Source organism: Garra rufa, chromosome 8, assembly GCF_049309525.1.
Source record: "Garra rufa chromosome 8, GarRuf1.0, whole genome shotgun sequence".
Lineage (NCBI taxonomy): Eukaryota > Metazoa > Chordata > Actinopteri > Cypriniformes > Cyprinidae > Garra > Garra rufa.
Genome location: NC_133368.1, coordinates 43,067,108 through 43,088,741, shown reverse-complemented (window position 1 = coordinate 43,088,741; position 21,634 = coordinate 43,067,108). Strand labels below are relative to the sequence as shown.

At 37.5% G+C, this 21,634-nt stretch overlaps 1 protein-coding gene across 1 annotated transcript in view; it reads right to left on the bottom strand.

The window, feature by feature from the left end:
- Nucleotides 1-525: 525 nt before the first annotated feature.
- The window catches only part of slc4a3 (solute carrier family 4 member 3), an 87,575-nt gene continuing 66,466 nt past the window's right edge, over nt 526-21,634 (bottom strand). Inside the window, exons 9-22 of the mRNA XM_073845678.1 lie at nt 20,036-20,201; nt 16,026-16,128; nt 15,656-15,840; nt 11,813-12,035; nt 11,513-11,731; nt 7,794-7,942; nt 7,450-7,644; nt 7,026-7,238; nt 5,070-5,159; nt 4,700-4,866; nt 4,327-4,580; nt 1,383-1,552; nt 722-895; nt 526-603 (exon numbers count right to left, since the gene is read on the bottom strand). Coding sequence (XP_073701779.1) covers nt 526-603; nt 722-895; nt 1,383-1,552; nt 4,327-4,580; nt 4,700-4,866; nt 5,070-5,159; nt 7,026-7,238; nt 7,450-7,644; nt 7,794-7,942; nt 11,513-11,731; nt 11,813-12,035; nt 15,656-15,840; nt 16,026-16,128; nt 20,036-20,201 — 2,386 coding nt within the window. The remainder of the gene's footprint in view (nt 604-721; nt 896-1,382; nt 1,553-4,326; nt 4,581-4,699; nt 4,867-5,069; nt 5,160-7,025; nt 7,239-7,449; nt 7,645-7,793; nt 7,943-11,512; nt 11,732-11,812; nt 12,036-15,655; nt 15,841-16,025; nt 16,129-20,035; nt 20,202-21,634) is intronic.

Sequence of the window (21,634 nt, the reverse complement as noted above, 5' to 3'; positions counted from 1 at the left end):
ACTGCACTACTGTTTTCAAGCAACGAAACTGCACAGCAAAGGAACTGACCACTCTAAGGGCACTGAGAGGTCGTGCTACTGCAATATTCAGACCCTGTGGTCAATGCCTACAGTACAGTACAAGGCAACTAAGATCTACAGGCAGTAGGTCTGGTCTGGATGGGTGCAGTGCGTTCGGATTGGGTAAATAGGGGGTGTACAGTAAGAACCAATCTATTGGATTAGTCTCACCATCATTGCACTTTGGGAGGTCTAAGGTGCACAGGTCATATCTAATCTTATATTCAAAGGTCACTGGGAAGCAGCAGACAAACATGTAGGCCAAGTTTTGGAGAAAAAAAAAAAGGAAAAATAATAATAGTACCCAAAACGTGATTTGTGATTCTTTTTAGAATTCAAAAGTACACATTAAATAATTCTGAAAGAGGGCAGTGCATCAGAGTTCTTCCGATTCCGTACATCTTTTCCGTATCCAGAGACCTGCATTGGATTGGTCAGTGAAGAGGTGAGGCATGTGACCTGCGTCTAGACAAGCATGTGGATCTCGTTGTATTCGTCCCGTCCATCTTCATCAAAATTGGGCGAATCCTCATCAGCATCCAACTGCAAGAACAAAAACTGTGTTTTAAAATGAAATCAACACCAGGTGGATTTTCTCAGCTGACTGCTTGTGTTTGGATCAATGAATATGAATACAAACACGAAGACCACATGAACTCACCGCTGCGAGCTCTCTCTCCTCAAAGATCCTGGTCAGGATGAGTCTACGCAGAGGTACGGTCATAATTAGGATGAAGGGAAAGGCCAGCGAGGCTACGGTCGACTTTACCACCCACAGCAGGGAGATACACAACAACTGAATGATGGTGAACATGTTCATACGCCACGTCTTCACCTGTGTGAAACAAATCACGTCTGGAATTACAATAAGGTCTAATGAAAAGCTTCTATTTGCCTATTTTTCATTGTCAGGCACTTAGAAATAGTGTAAATAGCTCTTATTTACGTTTACCTTCTAAGATTTCCTTGTTTTCAATTTTTCAAAAACGTTGTTTACTTCTAAGTTCTAAATTAGATTTCCAATCCAAGATTTCCAATGTAGTCTCAGGCTTTTAAACAATACACAGTGTTCAGATTTGTCAAATATGGTTTGTAGTTAGAATTTTTTGGGTTGTGTTAAAAAAGTGCGAAATGAAATGGTGATTTGTGCGCCACCTTGTGGGTGCTTCGAAAGCCTTCAAACAGAATCCAGATGTCAATTAAGTGTAAACTTGTAGCATCTACCGTGTGCAAATCAAACACAAACACGGATAATAAGCTGTCATCACTGCATTTGTAAATAACATCACTACTGCTTCAGACTTTTGGGAAGACGGGGTTACCTTGGTAACGTAGATGTGGTCGGGGTGATGTTTAGCAGGTGTGACCATGAGTGTGATTCGCTCATAAAGCTGGATACCAGTAAGAGACGTGATGCCCATGTACAGAAATATTCCAAACAGCACAGCCAGAGGAATATGACGCAGCACATCTGTCATCACTATAGACAACCCTGCACAGAGGTGATGGGATTGACAGAATAAGGAAAGATTTTTTTCCTAATTTAATCGAATAGTATTCTCCGAAAAATTTTAATGTCAACTAGGAAACTTGAGTGGTCTGAAATATAAAACAGATGTTGTTAATACAGCAATAAGCCACGTGAAACCATCCATTACGGTAAGTTTACCATGGTTTTACTATCACGCTCTTACACACAACGTGAGGCTGAGTACCAAACCCCATCCCCTTTAAAGGGATAGTTCACCCAGAAATGAACAAAAGTCTTTTACTCACACTCAAGTTGTTCCAAATCGGTATGAGATTCATTCTATTAAAATACAGTGGTGGCCAAAATTATCCACCAGCTAAAAAATGGTTTTAAGTCAGTTATTTCTATCTTTTGCTGTAGTGTGTCAGTGGGAAATATCAGTTTACATTTCCAAACATTCAATATGCCATTCATCGTAATATTCCAGTTTGCACAAAGCGTATGACAACAGCCAGTGCTCCACACAGAGATCTGATCTCATCATCATCCAGTCTGTCTGGAATTAAATGAAGAAACAGAACAAACTGAGACAGACTAAATCAAGAAGAACTGTGGCAATGTCTTCAAGATGCTACAAGAAACCTACTTGCAAAGCTACAGTACTATTAAAAGTTTTGGGCACTTGTGTAAAAATGCTGTAAAATAAGGATGCTGTCCAAAATAATGTCATAAATAGATTTGATCAATTTACTTCTCTTAACTAAATTAAATCAACATTTGGTGTGACCATCCTTTGCATGTAAAGCAGCTTTTATGCCATAGAAGGACCTTTTTTGCCTAAATGGTTCCATAAAGAACCTTGAACATCTGAAGAACCTTTCTGTTTCACAAAAGGTTCTTTGTGGCAAAAGAAGGTTCTTCAGATTATAAAAAGGCAAGAAAGTGATGGTTCTTTGTGGAACCAAAAATGGTTCTTCTATGGCATCGCTTGAAGAACCTTTAAAAGCAGAGGTGTTTTTAAGAGCGTAGGTGTTCTTCTGGATTTAGTCTGCCTCAGTTTGTTGTGTTTCTTCATTTCATTCCAGACAGACTGGATGATGATGATCAGATCTCTGTGTGGAGCTCTGGCTGTTGCAAACTATTCATTAATGGCAAAATGGAAATGTAAACTGATATTTCTACTGACACACTACACTACAGCAAAAGACTGACTTAAAGCCATTTTTAGCTGGTGAAAATACTAGCATTCTAATAATTTTGGCCATCACTGTATCTTTTGTGTTGAGCAGAAAAAAGAAACCCAAACATGTTTGGAACTTGAGGGTGAGTAAATGAAGACAGAATATTTAACCATGGTGAAGTCATTGATAAAGTACACCAGTGTTCAATAAATATTTCAATTTCATATTAATGATAAACAGATTAAACTGTTATTTCACCTATTAACATAGGTAAAAGAGATAGTTCACTCAAAAATACAAATTCTGTCATTAATTACCCTCATGTTGTTCCAAAACATAAGATTTTTGTTCATCTTCAGAACACAAATTAAGCAAATTACTGCATAGACAGCAACTGACACATTCAGGGCCCAGAAAGGTAGTAAGGACTTCGTTAAAATAGTCTATGTGACATCAGTAGTTCAACCGTAATGTATGAAGCTATGAGAATAGTTTATTTGTATAAATAAAACAAAAATAACTACTTTACTCAACAATTTCTTCTCTTCCATGTCAGTCTTTCTAGGACTTGAACATCTCAGTTGCGCTGCTGTCTATGCAAGGTCAGAAAGTTCTCAGATTTCATCAAAAATATTTTAATTTGTGTTCTGAAGATCAAGATGTCTTACAGGTTTGGAACGACATGAGCAGAATTTTCATTTTTGGGTGAACTCTCTTATTTAAAATGCAGGACATTCACGACTACAAAGCAACGCAACAAATTCCTGGTGTGTTTATTGTAATTGCAGGTTTTGGAGTAGTAAAAACTTCTGTCAAATTCATAATTGCAACTGCAAGCTCTGACTTCTCAGTTTAGACTGTTTTGAAGTCATACACAAACAAATAAAATTGCAGCAGCAATTACTTCTAATTTATTGCCATTTGATGTTACTTTATTACACCTGATGTTACCCGGTTAATGTGATTAAAATTTATGTGCAAATTAATGTGGTTAAATACTATATTATCATCAAAAACAAAACATGAAAGCTCTTTGCTTTTACAAACATTGGCATCATAACAATTCTGACTGAACGTGAATGCAGCACTAGTACACTAGTTTGGGCTCAGTAAGATTTTAAATGAAATTAAATCTTTTTATTCACCATTAAATTAAGTAAAAAGGACAATAAAAAGGTTCTTCTGTACTTTTTAGCAAACAATCCTGCAAAAAACGAATTTTTTTCCACAAAAATATTTTGCAGCACAAGAAATAAGAAATGTTTCTTGAACAGCAAATCAGCATATTAGAATGATTTCTGAAGGATCATGTGACACTGAAGACTGGAGTAATGATGCTGAAAATTCAGCTTTGCACCACAGGAATAAATTACATTTCAAAATATATTGAAATGGGAAACATTTATTTTAAACTGTAATAACATTTCACATTATTACTGTTTTTTTTTTTTTTTAATAAATGCAGCCTAGGTGAGTATAAGAGGCTTCTTTCAAAACCATTTGAAAAATCTTACAGACTCCAAAATATTTGAGCAGGTGCACTAATATAGCTCATCCAGTTAGTTTTCGTTAAATGGGTTATAAATGTTTTGTGTGTAAGTGTGTGGTTCTTACCCACTAGAATAGCCACACACATCCCTGTCACCCTCTGCTCTTTCACTTCTTGGATCATGGGCTTCTCTCCGGGGGCAGTGGCTTTGCTCATGACTGTCAGTGCATTCACGTGAGTCACTGAGCGCACAGTTGCGGCAGTCAGCCAGGGCAGCCCGAAGAGTGGGCAGATAGCTCCTAAAGTCACTATCAGAAGGAGGTCGAGATGAAAGCCAGAACCCTTCATCAAGCGCCGCTCCTTCTTGCTCACTATCAAGCTGCAGACGGGACAAAGTGAGGCAGTGAATATAATGAGCCAATACAGAAGCATTTGGAATTGTATTGCATTTCCATCTGAGCATAAACAGAATATCTCAAGATCTGTTAGCTTACTCACGTGGTGATTTGAGTCTCCATGAATATGAGGATAAAAACCAGCAGGGCTGGGATCACTGAGGCCCCCATCATCCAAACAGGGAAAGGCTGTTTATCTCCAAATGGGCTGATAAACCAGCTCCGCTTGTCTGGAGATGTGACCGAGAAACCAGAGGGGACATTCAGCTTCTGCAACCACAAAAAACACAAGCGCTCGTAGCACAAGGATTCATTGGCTACAGCGATCAGCCAAACCAACCGCACTGTAATACAGACTCGGAAGAAACCTGGCTCCAATTACAGGCCAGTACTTAATAAGAAGAGTACGCTGGGAGAGGAGTTTCTTTGTGGTAATATACATAATGCACATGAGAGTTTATCAATGCGGTTACCTGCGTGTATGTATCAGGGATGGTGCAGTCCACCAGCACTGAGATGAGTATAGAGATAGGAATCCCGAAATCACCAATGATTCGTCTGGCCTTTGATGATAACAGAAGATACACACACAAACATAAAAAGCTAAACTTTTTAGTCTCCTCAAAATATTTGCTCACAAGGAACCCTAAAAATCATGTTTGTAATCATTGAATTTGTTGATTTCCAGTTAAAATACCATTAAAATTATACAAATTTATTTGAGAAACAATAAATAAAAACAATTACAGTTGAGGTCAAAAGTTTACATCTCCCATTCAGAATTTGCAAAATGTTAATTAATTTACCAAAATAAGAGGGATCATACAAAATGCATGTTATTGTTGATTTAGTACTGACCTGATTAAGATTTCACATAAAAGATGTTTACATACAGTTCACAAGAGAAAATAATAGCTGAATTTTTTGTTTGTTTGTTTAGTGATAGTTGTTCATAAGTCCCTTGTTTGTCCTGAACAGTTAAACTGCCTGCTGTTCATCAGAAAAATCCTTCAGCTGCCACAAATTCTTTGTTTTTCCAGCATTTTTGTGTATTTGAACCCTTTCCAACAATTACTGTATGATTCTGAGATCCATCTTTTCACACCGAGGACAACTGAGGGACTCTATTACCGAAGCTTAAAACACTCACTGATGCTCCAGAAGGAAAAACGATGCATTAAGAGCCGGGGGGTGAAAACTTCTGAACAGAATGAAGATGTGTACATTTTTCATATTTTGCCCAAATATTATACTTTTTCATTTAGTCCTGATGGTCAAAGGCTACAGAAGATAGTTACATGTTTCCCAGAAGACAAAATAAATTAAATTTACCCTGATCTTGAAATTTAGAAAGCTTTCAGCCCCCGGCTCTTAATGCATGTTTTTTTTTTTTTTTTGGAGCATCAGTGAGTGTTTGAACCCTTTGTAATAGTTGCATATGAGTCCCTCAGTTGTCCTCAGTATGAAAAGATGGATCTCAAAATTGTTGGAAAAGGTTTAAATACACAAAAATGCTGAAAAACCAAAGAATTTGAGTATTTTTTTCCGAAGAACAGCAGGCAGTTTAACTGTGGATCATTCAGTTAACAACACAGTATTAAGAATCAAGGGGATGTAAACTTTTGAACAGGGTCATTTTTATAAATTTTTATCTTTTATGTAAAATATCTTATTCAGGTCAGTACTAAATAAACAATAACGTGCATTTTGTATGATTCCTCTTATTTTGGTAAAATAATTAACATTTTGCAGATTCTTAAAAGGGGTTGTAAACTTGTGACCTCAACTGTAAAAACACACATTTATCAGTAAATAATTAATTAAACATTAAAATTTGTAAATATATTTTCATATTCAGTTCCTTACATTCCTTACCTTTCATTACAGTACAAACAACATAAAGATGGTATATTTTTACTTTTTGTTTATTTGCAACTATTGTACATTAAGTAAGATGAAAAGTATGTTAAGTAAAGTCAAAAAAGTTAAGTACTTACACAAAGTATTTAAGTACAATTAAAGCAAGTATTACCGATATCAATACTGACACTGATGCCTCTATAAAAGCAATATAACTATACAGTAAAATGTGTGCCATTGTTTTTAACATTTAATATGCCTAAACTGTTACAGAGTATTAAAATATTTTAATTTAAGTACACTTAGCAGACTGAAATTTAAGATGTAATTTACAGAAAATCTTGCTATGGACTTTGCAAAAAGGAAATGATGACAAAGTGGTTAGCTTCTCTTGATTATTTTGCTTTAATTACATTTATTTATTTATTTATACGTTATTAAATATGTAAAAAATAAATACATTATTTATTTATTTTAATGATTATATTTTACTGGAAATCAAGGCAAAAATGCTGATTATGCAAAAGATATTTCACTGTGCTGACAAAAAAAAACACCACACTACATACCTTTCCACCAAGGAATCTGCTGTTACGAAATTTTCGCAGAAAGAAGGCCACAAAGAAGGTTCCCATCATGAGCACTAAGGACAGCAGGGCTGTGTTGGGCTGGTTGAGGATGGGGTCCCCAATCACACTCTGGCCCTGAGGGTCTATGGGTTTGAAGGCAGGCAGTACAGGAGCTGTGGGGTAGCTCTTCATCAGAGGGTGCTCTTGAAACACCTGAGGAAAAATAATACAATTATTTGTTTAACCCTCATTTGGATTTAAGCAACCTTACAATAACTGTAAAAAATTACCAATAACACTCAATAACAGTTTCTTGTTGTCAACTCCCTACATAAGGAGCATTTTAAGCATCTGAAGTACACCTTAGCGCAGCTCACTAGTTTTGGAGCAGAACTTGATCCTGCTGGTAGTATTACCGACGTACCTTAATTAGCTTAGAGAAGGTTTCATAGATGAAGATGAGAGAGATCAGAAATGCAAAGATCTCCTGGGTGAATGGGGAGATGTAGCGCACGAGGAAGCTTCCCTCAGCTGCCACAATCACTAGGACAATGAAGATGAGCCAAAACCCGATCCACACTCGGCCTGTGAGATATTCGAAGCCCTGCGCCTGGCAGAACTGATAATGAGGGAGAACAAAGACAGAGTGACAGGAAAGATAGCAGATGGAAAACAGAGGGAGAGGAAAATAGAAAGGCAGACAAATGTTAATGTAATGTGACTACCTCCTTTTCTTCGTAATGGTTGAAACACAAAGACAAAAAGTACCTTATAAAAAGCTTCCTCAAAGACCAAAAGTGGCCCAGAGAAGCCAATTATGAGCAAAGGCTGTCCTGCTAGCAGGGAGAACAGCACTCCCACTGTCGCTGTGGAGATGATGAGCTCAGAGACTCCCATCATGCCTTGTGTCTTCTCACCTAAATAAATGGGAAGAAAAATGTATGGAAATATACTATGAAAGCCCATTTCCATCTCTTAAGAAAAATAAATCATGCTTTGGTCAATCATAATTATGACATAAAAAGTGGAGAACTATGAGAACTAAGATTGCTACATACTAACTCATAATTATTAGATTAAAAACTCTTAATTAACATTAAAACTCCTTATTACGACTTATGTCAGGAATATAAGACAAAATTATGAGAAATTAAAATTCACAAAATTATGACAAAAAATAATTATAAGTCAATTATAACAAAGTCAGAATTATAATTTTAAAGGGACAGAAGTCAAAATTATGATATCAAGTTGTTTAGCATTATTATAACAAAGTATTAGATAAAAAGTAACTCAAGCCAACTCATATTTATGATATACACTACCAGTCAAAAGATTTTTTATGTTTTTTTAAAGAAGTCTCTTTTGCTCACCTGCGTTTATTGGACCCAAAATTCAGCAAAAGGAGTAATATTGTGAATTATTTTTACTATTTAAAACAACTTCTTTCTATTTGAATATATGTTAATCTGTAATTTATTCTTATTTATTTATTGTTTTTCTTATATTTTTAATTATATATTTCTATATAATTATAGAAATTAATACCTTTATATTTAGCAAGGAATTTAATTCATCTGTCACGAATTGAGTCGTCCTGTCATCACAAACTCTTGCACTACACATCATGGACTTCAGCCCCCACAAGCCACTGCACCAATCACTGCTCCACCTGCTCCTCGTGACCCACTGCACTGATTGCTGCACACATCTGTTCCTCATTCACACACATGCTTATAAGCCACTCACACACACAGCTTCTTCGCGAAGTCTTGTATTGCCCCGGCTGCATTTCTGAGCGTTTCTTCCTGTGTTTTTGATTCCTGGACTCCCTCCCGTGTTTGATTCTCGCTGCCTGCCCCGACCATTCTGCCTGTGTTTGACTACGATTTCTGCCTGCCCCTTTGTATTTGTTTGTTCCAATAAAATGCTGCTAATGGATCCGCTCGTCTCAGACCGTCCTTGTGACAGAAGTCTTCGCCACTACAAGGATCCAGCAGCTAGTATGGTGTCATCCGGTTCCAGCACGAACCCCACTGTACAGATCATGCGTCTCAAGCAGGGTGAGAGGTCTATTGAGGATTATGCTATGGACTTTGTGGAATTGGCTAAGCAGACTTCTATGGATGATGTATGCCTGATGATTTTTTTCCGTGGAGGACTCTTAGAGCCATTGGCTTCATTGATGCCCACGTTCGAACCTAGCTGGACTTTACAAACTTACGTGGACATTGCTCTGCAAATGAGTGGCTCTCCCTTTACTGTGGGAATTAAAGAAGACAACAATGTTCCCACGGTAAACACCCTTCCAGAGCCTGTTCACAAGATGGCCGCCCTTCCTGAGTCAGTTCACAAGATGGCCGCCGTTCCAGAGTCTACATGCACGCAAGATGGCCTCCCTTCTAGAGTCTGTTCACAAGATGGCCTCCCTTCTAGAGTCTGTTCGCAAGATGGCCGCCCTTCCAGAACCTGTTCGCAAGATGGCCGCCTTCCCAGAGTCTCCGCTGGTGCCGCCCAGCCATCCAGAGCCTCAGCTGGTTCAGCCCAGCCTTCCAGAGCCTCCGCTGGTTCAGCCCAGCCTTCCAGAGCCTCCGCTGGTTCCGCCCAGCCTTCCAGAGCCTCCGCTGGTTCCGCCCAGCCTTCCAGAGCCTCCGCTGGTTCCGCCCAGCCTTCCAGAACCTCCGCTGGTTCCGTCCAGTCGTCCAGAGCCTATGCTGGTTCTGCCCAGCCTTCCTGAGATTCCTGTCTGCCCTGTTCTGGCCACGGAGGCCATGTATGGACTGTCTAATTTCCCACCCACCCTCCCTACTGCTCCAGTCCCACCACCTCTGTCTCCTGACAGTCCCTCGGCTCACCTTCAATCCACCTTCGGTGCAGAGGAGTTGCCGTGGGTCTGCCAGTCTCCATCGGTGTCCTGGCTGGAGGATCCCTCACCATCGCCTCCAGCCTCAGAGTCCTGGACTCCGCCTCGGCCCTCCGACCCTGCGGCTCCACCCCGGCTCTCTGCTCCCTCGTCTCTGCTGTCGGCCGTCGGTCCACCAGCTCCACCGGGCTCCATCGTCCCTCCGGCTCCGCCCTGGTCGGTCGTCGCCCCACCTTCGCCTCTGGACTCTACTCCTCCGGCTGCGCCTCGTCGCTCTGTCCTACCGGCTCTGTGGACCTCCTCCCTCCCGCGGGCACAGCCTCGGTCCTCTGTCGCTCCGGCTCCGCCGTGTACCTCCGGACCTCCATCTCCGCCTTGGTCGCCAGAGCCTTGGGTTCCGCCTTGGCCCTCCGGATCCTCTGTGTCGCCCAGGACCATCGACTCTCCGGTTCCGCCTCGGGCTCCACCAGCTCCACCTCCATCGGTCGGCCCCATGGAGGAGCCAACCCTTCCTCCACCATGGCTTCTCCCTCCGCCGGTCCCGCCTCAGTCCATAGCTCCATTACCCCCACATGGACCTGGCCCTCCATCCCTCCCCCTGTTCCGCCTCCGCTCCACCACCCTCCGGTTTTATTATGTGGTTAGAGCGTCTGGAAGCCGCTCCTTGGGGAGCCCCCACAAGCCACTGCACCAATCACTGCTCACACCTGCTCCTCGTGACCCACTGCACTGATTGCTGCACACATCTGTTCCTCATTCACACACATGCTTATAACCCACTCACACACACAGCTTCTTCGCGAAGTCTTGTATTGCCCCGGCTGCATTTCTGAGCGTTTCTTCCCGTGTTTGTTTTCCCGTGTTTTTGATTCCTGGACTCCCTCCCGTGTTTGATTCTCGCTGCCTGCCCCGACCATTCTGCCTGTGTTTGACTACGATTTCTGCCTGCCCCTTTGTATTTGTTTGTTCCAATAAAATGCTGCGTATGGATCCGCTCGTCTCAGACCATCCTTGTGACATCATCAAAAGTGATGATAAAAACATTTATAATGTTACGAAATATTTCTATTTCAGATAAATGCTGTTCTTCTAAACTTAATCCAAGAAACCTGAAAAAATCTACCCAGCTGTTGTTAACATAGTAATAATTAATTAATAATTTTTGAGCAGAAAAATCTGAATATTAAAATGAAGTATTGTGTGACTGGAGCTTTGAAATCACAGGAATAAATTACATTTTAAAATATATTTAAACAGAAAACAGTTTATTATAAATAGTATATATATAATTTTACTGTTTTTGCTGTACTTTGGATTAAATAAATGCAGGCTTGGCGAGCAGAAGAGAATTTTTCAAAAACATTAAAACTCTTACTGTAGTGCAAGTCAAAATTATGAGATACTATGTTATAATTATGACCCTCATATACTGTATAATTTGAATGTCAATTTCGACTTTTGATTTCATAAATAGTACATATTTTTTTTATTTGTATGCCCTAATTCTGACTTTTCATCATTATGATTTACCAAAGCATGATTTTTTTTCTTATGTGTTGGAATGCACTTCTATATTAAACAGACTCCACGATCAAAGATCAAACTGTCTCATTGTCTCACTTGCCTAATAAACCTCCAAAGGTGATAGTGGGCGAAAGAGCAGCAAAATATATAAAAATGACAGCAGCAATACATTGTGTGTCCATGGCGTCCTTCAGGTCGCTTATGTAGCGTGGATAACGGCGACGAATATCATGGATCAGACCTCCAAAGGGAATACCAGAGCGCTTGAGAGGATCGACATCGAACTGATCCTCCTCTTCCTGTTCATCCGTACTCACATCTACAACACAAACAGAACAGGTCAACATGAACAGAACAGAAAAGCTTGAAAATATGATCACAAATGCATTAAGAATTCCACCTTTGGTCTCCTGTTCAGCTCCTGTCACAATACTGCCACATTTTTTGAGCTCCCTTTCCTTGCGTTTGCGTAGCATCTGTTTCTGGAAAGAGGCTATGGTTTTCAGCAGGTCTTTTCCCTCAACGTCTGATGGTGGGATTACAATACTGCAGTCTAAGAACTCATTGATGCCATTAAGCAGGTCCTGTCGATCATCAGCAAAGTATGCTACCTCGTGGAAGTTCTGTGAAAGTTAGGTAAAAAAGTCGCAAGTTGATTGATTGTTTAACTTTTGTAGAGTAAGTTGCAGTCCTGAAACTTTATATCAAGCCTTGGTCTAAATGCAAAGTTTCATTTCAATATTTAAAAGTAGGGACGTAACGATATTATCAATATTATGGTATTGCGATAGAAAACTGTCTCGATATCATCGTGGTCACATGATGATATGAAATTATATGTCTTCCGGTCAAAAGGTGTAGTTTTTAACATATATTTAAACTTCTTATTTTAACATAAAAGGCTTTAAAAGTTGTGCTTTGGGCCATTATGCTTTGCCACAGTATTAGTCAAACAAACTAAACCAAAAGCATAATATGGCTTAATCCCTTCATCAAGTCTGTTTTCGCTGCGCATTTCAAAGTGAATGTGCACTTTGTTCAGACGATTAGCTCGTGATCCAGTGTTTTCCGTGCCTCAGAACGGCTCAGTTCACAGTAAATGTAGTGAACTCGTTTATTGCATGTGCTTTAAGTTTAGCGTGTGTTTGGCAACACAACGGCCACCAGTTATGCTTTATTTTCATGGCAGATGATTACAGCATTTCACTAGATTTGTAGTGAGATGCATTTTTGTAAGCCTGTTTTCACTGAAGCTGGAGTTTTCCATCAAAATAAAAGCTATACTGCCGTTTCCGTCCAAATAAATGCTTAAAAATGCATTATAAATTGCTGACAGCAAGTGGCTTAAATGGGTAATGTTACTGCAGTCCAAATTCAAAGTATTTCTTTCAAGTGTGAAAATTAGAAAATAAGTATTGTAATTCCCCTACTGTAGTGTAAAGCAAAAATAATATACCTATAAAATATCAATTTTCATTTATTTTACAGTGCAACTGTTTTACACTATATGGCTATTACTGTCATTAGGAATAACAATATTATATTCTAATTTGTTTGGCTTTCTAAAACACCAGTGTGGATGTAATTTACACTGAAACAGTATACCACAAATAAAAAAAAGGGTTGAGTCCCTTTTAAAGTTCAGGTAGTTCAGGAAGTCAATTCACTGACTTTTTTCTGACTTAAGTTCTCTTAGTTAAGAACATTGGTTGGCGCTCTTAAATTTTAATGCTCAAAGTGCATTAGATAGGGTAATTTACCTTTAAAATGTACAACATTAAAAAATCTTTTCCAAGTTTTCATTTGTCTTCTTTTTTTAAATACTGCAATAAATATATTGTGGACTTCATATCGAGATATTCACGTATCGTGAGGTTTTAATATCGTTACATCCCTATTCAAAAGTAAAGCCAAGACCTATTCTTACTTCCAGATTTTAAAAAAATTGCCAAATGGGGTTGAATATCATACATATCTTTGTTCATTTTTGTGGGGCTTGGTCCAAAGACCATCTGATTATTTTGGTCCAATCTTCCCAAAAATATACAGCCAAAAAAATTGGTTTTCAATAAAAGTCTATATGCTGGACTGGTCGCAAGTTAACAACTTGACAAATAGAGTATCATTTAACTTAGAAAGGAGGAATATGAGTAAACCAGAATCATAATTTTGGGCCAAGGCATTTTGAAGTTACAATTAATTTTTTTTTATATCATAAAACTGATTAAAATCACTTTTCAGATATAATGCCACTGAAAGTTTTGTTTCAGTTTGCCAAAGCACTGGTGAAGAACGTGTGCAGTTTTCTTTGCGGCTTTGCCATAAAATTCATTACAGATTTATTGGCGAATGAGAACAAAAATCTAAAAATCCATTCAGTGACCTTTGTGTGGTTTGGTCTGAAGATCATCTGACCCAGCCTTGGAGATGATTGGGCAAAATTTGCAGAAGTACCAATGAAAAAAAAAAACAGTTTTCAATAAACTTTAAAACGGCAGACAGGTAATAAGTAAAAACTTGCCTCGAGGACTGACTGACTCAAGGAATAAGTAAACCAGAAGTGCAATTCTCGGCCAAGGCATTTGGATTTCATTTTTATGTCATGAAACATGAACTAAGCACTCCTAGGGCATGATGGCACTGATACTCTAGTTTCCCCCCAATTTGTCTAAGCCCAAGATGCTCATTTCTGTTCCTGGAGAACTTAATTGGCTGGTTAAGATGTGTTAGATCTACAGCAACAGAAATGAGCAACTCTGGCCTAAGCACTGCAGAGATATATCCTCCATTCCTGTTTGCCAATCCCACCACAAAATTCATTACATGCATACAGAACAATGGGGAAAAAAATCCATTCTGAGATTGTGTGGCTTGGTCTCAAGACCATCTGACACTATTTTGGAGAAGATTGGATAAAATTTATAGGTGGTAGTGGAAAAAAAAATGGCAAAAGTTCTAGTCAGGCGTTTATCTGAACTGAACAGCATGACCCAGTGAATCAAGAAAAAGCAAAAACAAAAATACAACTTTGAGACATTTTAGGCACTATAACAGTGGTTCACAACCAGGGGGCCACGATATTTTTTATAAGACAAAGCATATATAAAACAACTAAAAATCAAGATATTTCTTATTTACATTCACCACCTCAATAACTTGGATATTTAATATATTTTATGAATATATTTTTCTTTACATATGCCAATATACTTTAATATGAAATAATTAATCAGGTAGAAATTGTGAGTGAAAAAAAAATATATTTTTTAAATGAATTAAGTAATGAACAAATGAAAAAGTCATGGGGCCTCGAACTCAAAAAGGTTGAGAACCGCTGCATTATAAGATTTCAGATACTGACCCCAAAATTTTCAGAAAAAGACTGAACATTAGAGAAAGATCAGATACAGTGCCTTGCGAAATTATTCATATCCCTTCATTTTTTTCACATTTTGTTGTTGCTGCCTTATGTTAAACTACTTTAAATTACTTTTTTCCCACATCAATCTACACTCCCTACTCCATAATGGCAAAGCAAAAAATAGGTTTTAAACATTTGTGCAAATTTATTAAAAATAAAAAACTGAAAAGATCCCGTTGCATAAGTATTCATACCCTTTTCTGGGACACTCGAAATTTAGCTCCGGAGCATTCATATTGCTTCTAGATGTTACTACACTTTGAGTGGAGTTAAACTGTGGCAAATTCATTTGAATGAGTATGATTTAGAAAGGCACACACCTCTCAGAAAAGGTCTAACAGCTGAAAATGCATATCAGAGCAAAAACCTGAAGTCCTGAGGTCAAGATAACTGCCTGTAGAGCTCAGTGACGGACTTGCGTTAAGGCAGTGATCTAGGGAAGAGTTCAGAAAAAAATCTGCTGCATTGAAGGTTCACAGAAGCATTATCCATAATGGAAGACGATTGGAACAACTAGGACTCTAGAAAATAAAGAATGGCAGATAATTGCCAAATGCAGATGTGCAAAGCTTGTCACATCATACCCAAAAAGACACAAATGTTAAAAACCTATTTTTTGCTTTGCCATTATGGAGTAGGGAGTGTAGATTGATGTGGGAAAAAAAGCAATTTAAAGTAGTTTAACATAAGGCAGCAACATAACAAAATGTGAAAAAAATGAAGGGGTATGAATAATTTCGCAAGGCACTGTACACATTTTTTGGTGTTTGGCCCTAACAACTTGCAAACCGTGATACATATTGTATGTATATAAAGAAGAACCTTATCGGACATAAGGGTAGAGAAGGAGCGTCCAATCTCGTGATAGTCCATGTTGGTCTGTGTGGGGCCCAGCAGCACAAAGATGAACCGAACCGGGACGGGTACTTCCAGAACGGACTCCAGCAGTACAGCCTCATTCAGCCGGACAAAGGCCATCGCAGGCTTCTCTAAGAACTCCACACACCCTATAAACACATTTATTGCGGTCAAAAATCAAACCACACAAACAGGGATCCAGTGACAGAAATCAAACACAACCGAAAGCATTAATCTTCGCTTAGGCATTATTGGAAAACTCTGGTGTGATGACTCAACATCATCTCTGGACCTGAAAACAACAAACGCTGGAACGAAACGCTGCTTTGCTTACCCACTAAGACCACAGTGGCCTCGGCATCCTTGGGAATCTTTGCCAGGAGTTTCATAGATCTGGCGGCAGCGTGTCCCTCAGCTGGGACAGGGTGGAGGTTTTTCTTTTGTTGACAGAAGAAAATAGTTAGTGCCATTTAAACGTCACACATCAGCCTCAAGCTGTGGCAGAAAAGCTTTGGCAGATAGTGCATGCATAGCTGCCCTCGCTACGATTGTTTATTGTTCCATACGGCCGTTTCGCCCATGTGTTCGGGTGACGGGGTGCAATTTTGTGAATTTTAATGAACCATTGTGCCTGTTTTGTATCACCGAGTGCAAATCTAAACCTACGGATCCAGGTGACAAAGTGGAAAGGCAAATGGTAAATCACTTTAAATCAATTTAACACAATACGTCTTCACTTTTTATATGGGCTGTTTCCAATGTGCCAACATTTTTAGCCATGGGGAACGTTCATAGTTTCACAGCTAATGTATCAAAAGTTTAACTGGAAGCACCTGTAAACTTACTATTGCGCTTAATCCTGCACATGTGGCAGAGCAGCTTACATGATCCAAGCGGTGCTGCTAACCAGGCCCAGACTGAATGTGCGGATGCATTTTCACAGCAAAAAATGATTTTCTTGCTTAGTATTCTGTCTCGCTTTCCAGTACAAATATCCAAATCAAGACACATTCGAGCAAAATGATTGATGTTTTGTAAGATATATCTTGACAAGTCGTTTTCTAAAAGAAATGCCAAAATTGAGTTTAAAACAGGAAAAAATATCCGCCAATGTGGTAAGAAAAATAAACTTAATTCAGAAGGGAAAATGTGTTTATTTTTCTTACCCAACTGACCAGTTTTTCTTGTCATAAGCAAAACCTCTCTTTTTTGATTTCAAGAAAACATGACTTAATATCTCATGTCATTTTGATTCTCAAATAAATGCATTTTAAATGTTTGAACTAGAAAAGACAAAATACTAAGTAAGAAAATCATTTTTTGCAGTTTCGCTGATTTTACCTGAAAACGTATGGGTTTCTGTAGAATGTTCCTAATGAAAACTAAATATACTAAAATGTATTTCAAATTCATTTATTTCATTTTAAGTGTACTAAAAGTAGATTTAAATACTATGCACTTAATTAAAAAACCCTGCATACTAAACTGCTATACTTAAACCCCCAGTTTCACAGACAGGGCTTAAGCCTAGTCCTAGACTAAAATGTAAGTCTGAGCTGTTTTAACTGAAATATACTTGCACTGACTCATCTTAAAATATATCAGTGCCTTTTTATTGTTTTAAGATGCACACCAGTAATGTTTTTTTCTAAGCATGTTTATAAAAATTACTTAAATGTCCTAATTGATCTATGGCCTAATTCTGGCTTAGTCTAAGCCCTGTCTGTGAAACCGGGCCAAAGTCTGCTAAACTGGAACTAATTTTGTACTTAATGCACTTTATTTTGTGCAGAAGCAGTGCTGAAGTCTAACTAAAAATATACTTATGTATATTTGATTGTGCTACAGTGGAACTATTGTATGGGTACACTTTAAATATTTTGCATTTAAAGACTGATATTGTTTAAAGATCATATAATAATCATCAATAGTTACATTAAAACATATTTTAGGCTTAATATTAAGAAATGTGCATTTGTGCACAAGTACTGTAGTACTCCAAATAAAGTTTAATTACATTTTTATATCAGTCAGTAAATATGTTAATAGACTTGATATATAAATAACTGTATTTTAAACAATCTTGACAAGTCTTGTTTTCTTAAAGAAATACCAAAATTGAGTTTAAAACAGGAAAAAATATCCGCCAATGTGGTAAGAAAAATAAACTTAATTCAGAAGGGAAAATGTGTTTATTTTCTTACCCAGCTGGCTAGTTCTTCTTGTCATAAGCAAAACCTCTCTTTTTTATTTCAAGAAAACAACACTTAATATCTTATGTCATTTTGATTCTCAAATAAATGCATTTTAAATGTTTGAACTAGAAAAGACAAAATACTGAGTAAGAAAATCATTTTTTTGCAGTTTTTTTTTTTTTACCTAAAAAGCTATGGGTTTCTATAGAATATCCCTAATGAATAATACATATACTAAAATGTATTTCAGATTCATTTATTTCATTCTAAGTGTACTACAAGTACATTTACATACTATGCACTTAATAAAAATACCCTGCAATTGTATTTTTAGTATACTAAACTGCTATACTTAAACCCCTGGTTTCATAGACAGGGCTTAAACCTAGCCCTAGACTAAATGTAAATCTGAGCTGTTTGCACTGACTGATCTTAAAATATATCAGTGCCTTGTTTCTGTTTTAAGATGCACACCAGTAATGTTTTTTTCTAAGCATGTTTATAAAAATTACTTAAATGTCCTAATTGATCTATGGCCTAATCCTGGCTTATTCTAAGCCCTGTCTGTGAAACCGGGCGAAAGTCTGCTAAACGGGAACTAATTTTGTACTTAATGCACTTTATTTTGTGCAGAAGTAGTGCTGAAGTCTAACTAAAAATATACTTATGTATATTTGATTGTGCTACAGTGGAACTATTGTATGGGTACACTTTAAATATTTAGCATTTAAAGACTGACATTGTTTAAAGATCATATAATAATCATCAATAGTTACATTAAAACATATTTTAAGCCTAATATTAAGAAATGTGCATTTGTGCCTAAGTAGTACTCCAAATAAAGTTTAATTACATTTTTTATATCAGTAAGTCTCAGTCAGTAAAGTGTCAGTAAATATGTTAATAGACTTGAACTATATAAATAAATGCATTTTAAAGACTCTTGACAAGTCTTGTTTTCTAAAAGAAATACCAAAATTGAGTTTAAAACAGGAAAAAAATATCTGCAATATCTGTGGTAGGAACAATAAACTTAATTCAAAGGGAAAAATGTGTTTTTCTTATTTTTCTTACCCAGCTGGCCAGTTTTTCTTGCCATAAGCAAAACCTCTCTTTTTTATTTCAAGAAAACAAGACTTAATATATTATGTCATTCTGATTCTCAAATAAATGCATTTTAAATGTTTGAAATAGAAAAGACAAAATACTGAGTAAGAAAATCTTTTTTTTTTTTTTCTTTTTTTTTTTGCAGTTTTGCTGATTTTACCTGAAAACCTATGGGTTTCTGTAGAATGTCCCTAATAGAAAATAAATATACTAAAATGTATTTCAAATTCATTTATTTCATTCTAAGTGTACTAAAAGTACATTTACATACTATGCACTTAATAAAAATACCCTGCAATTGTATTTTTTAGTATACTAAACTGCTATACTTAAACCCCTGGTTTCACAGACAGGGCTTAAGTCTAGTCCTGCACTTTAATGTAAGTCTGAGCTGTTTCAACTGAAAGAAACTTGCACTGACTGATCATAAAATATATCAGTGCCTTTTTTGTCTCACGATGCACACCAGTAATGTTTATTTTCTAAACACATTTATAAACAAAAAATATTTAAATGTCCTAATTGATCTATGGTCTAATCCTGGCTTAGTCTAAGCTCTGTGCATTTTAATCAAATTCGACAAAATATTTACAAAAATAATTTTGGGAATGATGAACGTTCCAATTGTTTCTGCAAAGCTCTGATTCCGTGTGGCCCTGAAAGTGGCTCTCTTAGGTTGGTTAAAGCTGGTTAAGCTGGTTTTCCGAGCTGATGTTCAGTTGGTTTTGTCGGTCAACCCAGCTGACAAGTATCCAAAACCATCTAAAACGATCAAAACAAACCAGCCTGACCAGATTTGTGGTCTAGTAAGACCAGCAAACCACCCTATGCTAGTCTAAGCTATTTTTTTCCTGCTTGTAATCCATCAAACATCTCTTCGGTGCAGGCCTCCGGAGCAATGCATCCTGAAGTGCTACCACAAAGGTCAAAGATGGTGTCCACGTCCAGCCCAATAAAATTGGTGGCAATTATCTAGAAGACTGCGTCCTTTCTACAGCATGCACACAAGAAGCAAGCGTTTCACAAATAATGTCACAAACACCTCTTTGTCATGTTCTGCCGCTTTGCTGTCGTGCATCTCCTCATGGTCCTGGGACACCAAGGGCAGGCTGGTGTCATGAACGTGATTGTGGTTGTGACGGAAGCCGCCCAGACTGGTGACAGAGTGGTTCCGATGGAAAAGGCCTTCTTTCTCATCATTGGGGTGACTGGACAAAAGAAAGTATTGATAAATCTACTAAGCATTTTTTTAATGTAAGAATGCACAAAAATTCTTTTGATCTGTACTTTGGTCTGCAAATAAGATAAATGTAAAACCACATATTGATTTTTTTTTTCAAATTATAATGGGTATATACACATATACACACAAAGACACATATAATAAAAAAAAATAGAAGTGGTTTTATATTTATCTACCGAATAAGCAAAACATCTAACACAATTAAGTGAGGTTTATGCATGAAAAGAAAAAATGTTTGCTAATGGGTAATGGGCTAAGAAGATGCAAGATATTTTCTTTGAAAACAAATCTTATTAACTCACATATTTTTCTTCTCAAGTAAATTCAGCTTGTTATATAGATGAAAATACTGATTAAGTAAACACTGATTTTTCTATAAACACGGGATAGTTCAGGCAAAAATCTAAAGTAAAATTCATTATTAATTCATCCTTACACTTTTATGATGTTTTGTTTGTCACAATGTTCACCTTTATTAAACTAAAAACAGCAGCCAGGGGGTTCTTTAAAAGCATTTACTTTTGTTTTCATCAGAAGAATGTAAGATAATATAGGTCATATGACAAAAGGGTGAATAAATGACAGCATTTTCATTTTCTTTTTGAGTGAACTATGTCTTTAATAGTGAAAATGTTATGACTACTTTAATCTGTCAAGCTATTCGAGTCTATTTGTTCTCCTCAGTGAGACAAATATGCCTGCTCTCGTGTTTATTTAGCTCCACGGGTACAGCAATTTCCTTGCTTATCAATGTCCAAAAAGGCAATTTTCCATCTTCGCTTGCAATATTTGCAAAGCAAACACAAAACCCAACATGTCAGGATATCAGAATCCAAACTGCAAAACCAAACCGCACTCCCTGTTCGCTCGAAGGAACACGTGCCAAAGCAATCAGTAAAAAATGCTAAAGACAACAGAAAAGCAACATGTGGCTAGATAACATCAGGGAATATTTAAACAGAATACGAACTTGAAAAATCGACTGCAGAGGCAGTCCAATAAATTAATAAATGCCTTTATTGTTTTTCACAAAAGACTAATCTTGGTTTGCTTTGGGTGCTTCTATGCGTCCTGAAAAAAGTGATGAATAAAGAGTGGCTGCCCAGCTTTGTTACACACGTCACCGCAAACCGTGTCCAGCGGTTGACATCGGCACACTCATTAGGCCTCGTCTGAGATCTCGTTACGCTCCAGCCAAACTGGTTACTAAAAGGTTTGCAAATGCACGAAGAAAACAAAGAGACAAGGTGTGACATTGAATTGTGTTTTAAAAATGCTTCCAAAAACTTGAGTAACTAATGACCTAACTTAGACCTTAAAGTATTTTTTTTTCCACAATACAAAGAAGCCTTTGCGACTAATTTGACAGGTTTCCCATTAAAAACTGCATCTGAGATG